The 10,091-nt window shown below is 34.6% G+C and overlaps 1 protein-coding gene across 1 annotated transcript; it reads right to left on the bottom strand.

Annotated features, from left to right (window-relative positions):
- Positions 1–6,289: 6,289 nt before the first annotated feature.
- Positions 6,290–9,015, bottom strand: LOC114754824 (uncharacterized). The gene is made up of 4 exons (XM_028943662.1): positions 7,620–9,015; positions 6,877–7,081; positions 6,595–6,779; positions 6,290–6,501 (listed from the first exon to the last, which is right to left on the bottom strand). The coding sequence occupies exons 1-4, from the start codon at positions 9,013–9,015 to the stop codon at positions 6,290–6,292; spliced, it is 1,998 nt and encodes a 665-aa protein (XP_028799495.1).
- Between the last annotated feature and the right edge of the window lie 1,076 nt (positions 9,016–10,091).

The following is a 10,091-nucleotide window of genomic DNA, read 5'->3' as shown; positions in this document are numbered from 1 at the left end:
TTGGTTTTGTGGTAATTCAGCCATTATCTCTTGGTCAGTAGGTTCACTCTCACTACTAGATAAGCTAGATTCCACAGAAATATTCTCTTGCTCAATCACCAACTCACTTGTCCCCTCAATTTTTTTCTCTCTTCTTATCTCTGAGTCTTCTCTCAATCTCAGGGTTATAGGGCACAAGTTTTGTTTTCCGTGGCATGCAAGATAAAAGTCACAAGAGAAAGAGCAAACAAAATTGACTTGCAGCACACAATGTCAACTAAAAGCATGCAATGTGATGAATGCAAGTGTATGGTTAAGTGTGCAAGTGTATGGATGAGTATGAGTATGTATGGGTGGGTATGAGTATGTATGCACAGATAAAGAAGCAAAGTGTAAGTTTTAAAACTTCCAGAAATGTTTGTCGCGGCGAAATAAGATGTTGGCCGCAGCGAAAGTTGGCAGAGGAGACCAGATATCTAATTGCAGGGAGTTGGCTGCAGCGAAAACAGAGGTTGGCCGCGGCGAAAGTATCCCGAGAGAAATCCTTCAGTTTTTCCAAGAGTTGGCCGCGGCGAAAGAAGAGGTTGGCCGCGGCGAAAGTATCCCAAGAGGATTCCCTCAGTAATTCGAAAAGTTGGCCGCAGCGAAAGAGAATGTTGGCCGCGGCGAAAGTTGACAGAATGCTTATCAGATACTGGACTTCACTGATGCAATGTGAGAGATGCTGAAAATCAAGAAAATCAGTATATTTGTTTGTATTTCCAAAAATTTTGATGCTATGCAAGATAAAAACCTATACTATGAACAAATATGCAACTAAACTACACTAAATGCTACCCAAAAAGATCAAAACTTCAATTGACAATCAAATAGCACAAGCTAACCTAGAGAACCAATTTCTTGGCTCCCCGGCAACGGCGCCACTTGAAAGAGAGCCTTTCTTATCGTTCGCTTAGGGGTTCCCACACAAATATTTATCCAAGCTATGCAGTAATGCAAACTCGGGTCGTTCTCCTTTGGGAGCCTTAGTTAGTTATCTAGGTTAGACTAAATGGTATGCAGAGTAATGAAAAAGGGGGGTTTTTGGGTTTTTAACATTTAATGAAATGCCAAAACTAAATGCAATTAAATCAAATCTAAATTACTATGTTTTTGGATTTTTCTAAGATAGTAGTAATGTAGTGGAAATTAATGAGATGTAATCTCTTGAATATGGCTTTGAAGCAATCATAGTTCAAAATAATTTTTTGGGAGTAAAAATCACCAAGTTTTCTAAATGAAAAACCTTAAAGAACTCTTTAAGTCTAGGATCTTAATCAATGGCACCCATTTCATAAGATCCTATTAAGCTCAATTAGTGTGTGTATTAAGATTAATTAATGCACTTGGTTAAATGCAAGCCTAGATTAACTCAACAATCACACAATACCATGCAAGAAAGAGAGTATCAAAAGAGTTGCATAGAAACATATATGTAACCACATATATTGAAGCTCAAATTCAACATTAACTAATCCAATACACAAGATAATCATCCAGAATTGATTACAACCATAATCAAAATAGTTCAGCACAAATTTACAAATCCTAAGACCTAGAAATTCATAAATAGAGAACTAGAACTTATGGATGAAGCTAACTCCCCTTTGAAGCTCTTGGAACTCATGCTTCTTCCACCATATTCAAGAGCTGAGAAGCTTAGCTCATCATAGCTCTTGAATCAGCTCCAACTAGAGATTGTTCTTCAGCCATGACAGTAGCAGATGGAAGAAATGAAAATGGAGGATTAGGGTTTCTGAGGGGGAGATGAGAGAAGAAGATGATAGAAACGTAGGTGGAGGCTCAATAATGAGAGTCTGATCTCATCATACCCAAAATAGGGTTTCTAACCCGAAAATTACGTGCATGGGTCGGTTTCTGGAGATGGGTAGGTTAAAATTTCTCGAAATGGTCAGGTCTGAGATTTGCTGATACGAGAGGTTCGCCGCGGCGAAACATGGCAGAGAGCCTTGCTTCAACAGATGATTTTCGCCGCGGCGAAGTCAGATGTGTGCCGCGGCGAAATTAGGCAGAGGATCCTTTCCTGCTTCTTGTGCCTTGAGTTCTTCAATTCTGGCCCCAATCTTTAGTGTCCTACAATAAAAAAGCAACAAATTGAAGTATCAATTGTCCTAGAAATCAATTGAATCCAATTAATAACCAATTATGACAAATTAATCCTCAAAATGACGATAACTTAAAGTAAGGACTCTTAATCTAAATTAAGCACAATTAACATTAAAAAGGGCCAGAAAATACCACAAAATCATGGATAATGTAATGAAAAGATAAAAATATCTTAAGCTCAATGAAATGTGTATCAAACTCTCTTACAGAGTAAATGAATATTAAACACTGAAACTTAGTAAAAAAAAAACAGAGTGTTGAATGCAACAGTAAATTTCTCGACAGATGGTAGCTTACGTAATTAATACTTCAATCAATACCATTCACACCTTTTATAGTTAGAGAAGTTTAATTATCTGTTAGCCTGAAGAGCTTTTAACCGTTGGAAGATTATTTGCATGTTTTGGTAGTTATAATGGTAGTTTGTCATTAATGCTTCTGACACGATAGTTTAAAAGCTACTAAATAACCATTCAGCTTCATAATCCAAAAAAAAAAAAACTTTGATACAAGTAGGTTTTCTTTTTGAAGAAATTTTGTAAAGATATTAGAATAAGTGATGATCATTGATATTGATATAATAGTTTGGAGAGCATAGAATCAATCATCAGATATTTCAAATATAATCTGAACTTACTTGATCGATGTCTTGATCGATAAATGGTTGATCGATCAAGTTATGGATTAAATACTAGGAAAAAGAACTGAAACAGGTATATACATTTATCGAGTAGATTATGGATCAAACAATGATCGAATAGAATGTAATACCAACAGAATGTCCTCGGCAAGTGAAATACTTCTGTATTTTATGCAATGGTAATTTCTTCCATATTTGCATGCTTTCGTATCTTTATGAAAAGAATAATATGATTAAGAAAGGCTGAGAAAAGCTTAAAGACAAATTGGAAAAATTTTTATGATAAATCATCATGAAGAACTGTTTGAGTGATAAAATAAAGCTTTGATCGAACTGGTGATCAAAGAGTGTTTGATCGATCATATTATCGATTAAGCAAAGTTAGAGTGAATACCATTTTCAAACTATGGTGATTGAACACTTCTTCAATAAAGGGTTGATCAAACATATGATTGAAAAATTGCTTTAAGGAAATCTTTCACATTGAAGTACACAAAAGAGATGATGATCGAGTAAGTGATCAATTAATGATTAATCGATTAAGTGATTGATAAATGGTTGTTGAAATTTGTTTTTAGAAAATATTTGGAAAAAGACTTTTATCGATCATGTTATGTGAAAAGAAGATGCAAAGGTATGGATGATCGATCATTTTATCAACAAACAAACGATCAATTAGGTGATCTGAAATTAGCTCAAAACAGATATGTACAGTGAAGGTAGTTAATGATCGATTAATCATTGATCAATCAATTGATCAATTAAAGATCTTGATAGAATACTTAAACAGAACATATTATCGATAAACCAACAAGTTATCATGCAATGTTTGAATAGGTTATTGATTAAGGTCTAATCGATAAATGGTGAATTAAACAGAATATAAAATAAGTAGGAAGACTTTACCATTTATTTGTGTTCTTATTAATAACTAGTTGATCGATCAGGTGATCAATAAATGATTACTAAGATTCTGTGGCTTTTTCTGACAGTTGATTAGAACCTAAATTATCGATCAATTGATTGATAATTTTTTGCAAGCTTTTACATTAAACAGTGTTAATGATGATCGATCAATTGATTGATCAACTCATAAGTTTTGACTTATCTAACATGTTATCGATCAAACTTAGTGCTCAGTTACTAAAATACTGAGGCAGTTTATTTGATACGTGATTGATTAACTTTTGATCGATCAGGTGATTGATCAACTTACTAAACCATAACTTAACTTGTTATCATCAAAACCTTAAATCTAACAGAAAACATCCTAAGCTTTAAAAAAAAGTGGTAGATCACCTAAAATGGATGCGTGTGGTAAAAGTTATGATTGCTCAAATTTAGCGCAGAGAATATGGAAAACACTATTTTGATCAAATGAATAGTAAACTTCACACAATTAACTATACGCATTAGCAAGGGTTAAATCTATTTTTTTTTTCATGAACTGTTTGAACCATAATGCTTCTAAATACATACTAAAAGGGGTTTAAGGAAGGATTTTTCAATTTGTAAAGTCAAATTTGTATTTTTCCTTATCTGTACCCTCATCTAAATTTCCTTCTAGAATGCTTTCAGGCAGAGTACTCAGGATACCTTGAGTGGAAGTTAGTTGAGAGGCTTGTTCATTGTTCTTCCACCACTTTTGCCTTTGTTTCCATGAAGTAGAAGGTCCCATAGCTTGGTTAACAGCTCTTTGAATGTCTTTCTTAGTGAAGTCCAAATCAAACCCTGTCTCTAATCCTTTAGAAACTTTTAGAAGTTTAGAGGTAGACAGAGTTTTCCTCCTACTCTGTCTATATTGGGAGGAAGCTTGAGAAGATGGTTGACTTTCCTTGATCTTTAGTGCTCCTGACCTCTTCTAAAGGATGATCTTTATTATGTTTCCAAGCTTTAGGTTGATCATCCAAGGTTTATGAAATGTTTTCTTCTGATTTATTATTTTTAGAAAAGGAAGGTTGAGTAAGAGATTTGTTAAAATTCAATTTTTAAAAATATTGAACAATCTCATCATCATCTAGAGGCTTTGATGAAGACTCTACTTCAGTAAACAGAACATAAATGGATTCTTTAATAGTAAAAGTTCTTTTGTTAAATGCTCGATATGCCTTATTTCTGTTAGAATAACCAAGACATAAACCTTAACAAGATTTAGGATCAAATTTACCAATATTTTCTTTGTTGTTGTGGATGAAACATTTGTTGTAGAATATCTTTAGTGTAACATCCAAACTTTTGAGCCTAGAAGTATCAGAAATAGCCTGAATTGAATAGGCTACTAGATCCCTTTTGAGCAGAAGTTCCAAAGATGAGAAAAGAAGTCAAAGCAGTTTTAGGGACTAAACTGCAAAGTAAAAGTTTTCAAGGGCTCAAGTATAGTCAAGTTAGAGGCTCTAGTAAAGTCTCGAAGGCCCAAGGAGAGAAAAGAGGCTAGATACAAGCCAAAGGTTAAGTTAGAAACCTCAAAGAGAGGATTGTATGAAGCTAAGTCCAAGCAGGGACTAAACCGTAAATTCGAAAAGTTATGATCAACAGGGGTAAAAATGGAAGAGTATACAGAGAATTCCAAGAAAATCCTAGAAAATGGGAAATAATATTCTAAGGCTCTTCTGTGAAGAGAAAAGACGAAAGTACCCCTAAGGTAGCTTAAATGGAATTTATAAAGTTATGGCCAGTAAAAAAGTACACTATTTGAGGTAATTATTTAAAATAGCAAGAGACCTCAAAAATGTACACAAAAATAAGGTTAAATGGTTGAAAGGTTGTACTAATTTATAAAATTAGTTCCGCAACCAAAATACTAGCAGAATGGCTTTAATAAATTAAAAAACCGATTATGTCGATAAAAGGGTATTTTAGTAAATGAATTTTTATGCAAGGCTTGAAGGAAATGTTATGGCCTAAGAAAATTCATAGATATTCTCTAGAATTAAAAGGAATTTATGGAGTAGACAAAAGAATTTTTTGAGCTCCGGAAGACTATAAAGAAAGCCGGAGAAATGTGGGCCAAGTAAATTCGGAGGAAACTTAGGAAACAAGCTTGATCCAACGGCTAGGATTTAATCTCCCTTCTCCTCCATCACATTTGTGACACTTGGCATCTTCTGGAAGGATGAGATAAGGATGATACAAGAAGATGATGCAATGATGATGTAAAAGTCAACTTGAAGTTCCAAAATTGCCCTTACCCTTTCTATTAGCCACTAAGCAATGTTTTAAAAGCCGGACTGGAAGTCGAGCCGGAAAGAGCAGCGGGTCATGGTTCAAACGGTTGGAACGGTTGGACCGTTCAGTTGGACCGGTAAGATAATAATTAAATTAAAAATAGTGATATATAGTCTATAATATATACATATATAATGTTATAAACATAATTAGTACAATTTATAGTAAAATTAGCAAAGTCACTATATATGTTTTAAGTTTAACAAAATAAAATCATTGAAAGTAACAGCACCTCAACAATCTAACACTGAATGACATCTAAGTACTCAATACAATGCACTAAGACAAATGACTTGATGACTTATCAAATATTGAAGGATCTTGATTAAGCCAAGCATGAGTCTCCAAAAAGGCATCTGGGTTTGTAGCCTCTGCACTATGACTATCAATATCTTCCTGAGAAAATGACCCTAAATCAACACCTACTCCAACTTCAATTCCAAAGCATCCATCCTTAACTTGAGCCTTATTGCCCCTCTCTTCATAATTATCTTTATAAAACAGTTTGCAACAATCATATTATTGAAATTAGTAAAATGTATAACATAAATTTAAAAAAATAGAAAGATTAGAAAACATCTAACCTTCTTCACTGATGAAACCTTTTGGCATTGGTAGTGTTGTATCATCATAAATGATGTCTTCTTCGATCTCATCAGCACGAAGTGTTGAAAGCGGAGGAGAATCAACTTCTTCAGTTATCCAATATTCAATCTTATCAATACTTTCATAATCAATAGGGTCAAAAGTTTTGTTCTTGTTAACAACTCTAAAAAAAAATGACAATAACATAGTATTAGCATTTATATAATTAATTGTTTGAAAAATATAAATTCAAGTAAAATATAAAACTTGGAAAAATATACCTATTCCTCAAATGAAAATTGTAATGAACAAAGACAAGATCATTCAGCCTTTTATGCTCCAACCTATTCCTTTTCTTGGAGTGTATTCTTTCAAAGACACTCCAATTCCTTTCACAACCCGATGAAGATGTAGTTTGGCTTAACAATTGAATAGCTAACTTTTTCACATTTGGACAACTACCTCCAAAATATCGCCACCATTCATCTGTCATATCAAAAATAGAATATCATCAAATGATTAAGTCACAGGCTTAATGCCTAAGAATCAAGAATTATGACTCATCAAACTATCATCAAACATTAAAATATAAAACTTTACCAGGTCACATTGATTTTGCAGATTCAAGGGCCAAAGGATGATTGAAGCTACCACTTCTATTTTGGTATTGTGTGCCTTCTTGCAAGAACTTGGTCTTATTGGAAGCTATTTTCCTATTTATAACCATAAGATATCCATTCATAACCTCTGGCTTTTGAGAGAAGTTAGCCTGGTCATAAAGAAAAGCAAAATTTAAGACATAAGCTGCTGCGTGAAGATCTTGGCGAAGTTGTGTATCCCACCTTCTCTTAATAATTCTTGTATAGGGCTTGTATAAAGTTTTTTTTGCCCATGAAAGTACTCTTGATAGCTTTCCTTGCCCTATACATACCCTCATAGATATATCCAAGTGAAGGCCTATCATCAAAATCAACTATTCTCAACAATCAAACAAGTGGTTTTACAACTTCAACAATAATCTTACAATCATTCCAGAACTTGTTATCTAATATAATCATTGTTACATCTTTGGCTCTTTGATCTCTGTAGTATCTGGAATCTAAAAATGCCTTGCTAGTTACCAGGGCTTGTAAATCATGCTTGTGATCAAGAAGACTTTTTAATGTAATAAATGTAGTAGCAAATCGTGTTGGCCCTGGATGGATAATTTCTTTCCAACCTTCTCTTTTCCTCAGCCAGGCAAGCAAAAATGCATGATTGTAAATGAATTTTGAAACCTTTGAAGCTCTTGATGCCAAACTAGTAACAATACCCATTTTGCCAATGTCTGCTAAAATTAAATTTAAGCAATGGGCAACACATGGAGACCAATATATAGAAGGATGCTTGTCAGTTAATAACCTCCCAGCAGCTTTATAATTAGCTGCATTATCAGTTACCAAATGAACCACATTATCCACACCAACAAATGTAACCATTTCCAAGAATAAGTTACAAAGAGTTTGGGCATCCTTCACAATATCCGAGGCATCAACAGACTTAATGAACACAATCCCTCTAGGACAGTAAACAAGAAAATTAATCAATTGTCTATTTCTTTGATCTTGCCAACCATCAGTCATTATTGTGCAACCAGTTTCTGCCCAAAAGCCTCTACACTCATCAACTAACAATTGAACCTCCTTTTTCATATCTTGTAGTAATTTGGTTCTAAAAGCATGATAAGACGGCCCTTTATAACTAGGTCCAATAGCTGCAATAGCATCTATCATAGGCTGGAAGTAAGGAGAATTAACAGCATTAATTGGAATACAACAATCATAGAGCCACCTAGCCATAGCTAAGTCTGCTCTATGCACGGCTTCCTTACCTGCAAACACACTTCTAATTCCCGGTTGTGCACCTGGACTTGTCCTTGGGGCAAAGAATTTGTCTATTGGTGCAGATGGCTTGCTTTTCATAGCTTGAGATGGTCTTAAGCCAGAAGTTTGAATATTTTGCTGAGAAGAAGTTGGAGTAGGAGTTTGAATCTGTGTCGGAGGAACCTCTTGCAAATTTGGAGCATCCCCTTCAAATGGTGTGACACTAGGACCATAGGGATTGTCCTCCTCATATATATCTTGTTTCTTACCTTTCTTCTCTTCAATTTCTTTCAAATTTTCTCCCAACCGAAAGCAAACATCACCCGAAACTTTTTTACAACTTATTATATCTCCTTTTATTCCCGCAAGATGCTCTTTCATTCTATGTATCCCTCCACCTCCAAATTCCTTTGCACAATACAAAAATCTTAAGCGAGGTTTGCCACTTGGGTTTTTGCTAGCTACTTGAACACAATGTTCCCATGCAGGATCAGCCTTCGATCTCACAGATTGTATAGAGGGAGCATTACCAGATACTTCTTGTGGTTGGGATGACATCTTCTAATTTCTACAATACAAATACACAATAGTATCAATTAATTATAACTAGTAAACATATCTAGAGAGCATGTTAATTAAGAAAAGGATTTTGAATTTAAGCACTCAATTATTTAAACAATTAATTATAGTTCATGGAAATATAATTATAATTTATGGATCATGTAGGACTAAATATATAAGTATAGTCCAACAAATAAAATATGACAATAAAAAAGATAGCTAAATATTCAAATGCCGCATATTCGAATACCAAGCCAAAAAGATAACTAAAATATTAAGTCCCTGTCTCTCTGACTCTGTGCCCATAGCTAGGTCCCACAGTTTATTTTTATATTTCTTTCTAACTTCATTCCAAACTCAACAAAATCCTCTTGGTTACGTGCAAATGGAAACATATATACGTATATGACAGTTACAGGCTTCTGAATTGTTTTATCATATTCTTCAGTACATTCAACCTGGATTAAACGCATATTTAGGAGATAGATCACGATGTAGCTGAAGTAAACACAAGTTGGTCAGCTCGCTACGAAGAAAAATGGATCCTAACATGGATTCCTCGGTCACAGCTCAGAGCTCACTCAACACACACACACATATATATATATAAGCTTATACATCGATCAAAATCAAATAGTTACAGGCTTACAGCTTATTCAATATATATATAAGCATCAAACGCTATCTTCTCCATCAGTACTACTGGTAGTTGGCTTTGGTTTTGGCAAAATAAACAGAGCATAGGTTCATTGAAATAGTCGATTACTGATACAAAGCTGTTTAGAATCCAATGAGCAGAGAATGATTTACCTGTTTAGAATCCAAGAGATTTGAACTGTGATGACTTCAAATTTATGATCACCTCTGCCTTCAAGCCTCCACTTCTCTGACTTGGGTTTTTCCAACTCCTTCAAAGTGAGAACATGTGGACGCTGAATCAGAAATAACTTGATCGTGAATGTTGGCAGACGACGACGCGTATGAACAGAGCACGACGGAGCACGGTGGAGGACGACGGAGCACGGTGGAGGACGACGGAGGAAGAAGATGGAGAAGTAGTAGTGGGGACCTAG

This window comes from Neltuma alba, unplaced genomic scaffold (genome assembly GCF_004799145.2).
Source record: "Neltuma alba isolate B1F8T4 unplaced genomic scaffold, ASM479914v2 tig00010194_pilon, whole genome shotgun sequence".
NCBI lineage: Eukaryota > Viridiplantae > Streptophyta > Magnoliopsida > Fabales > Fabaceae > Neltuma > Neltuma alba.
This window is presented reverse-complemented; position numbering and strand designations above follow the sequence as displayed.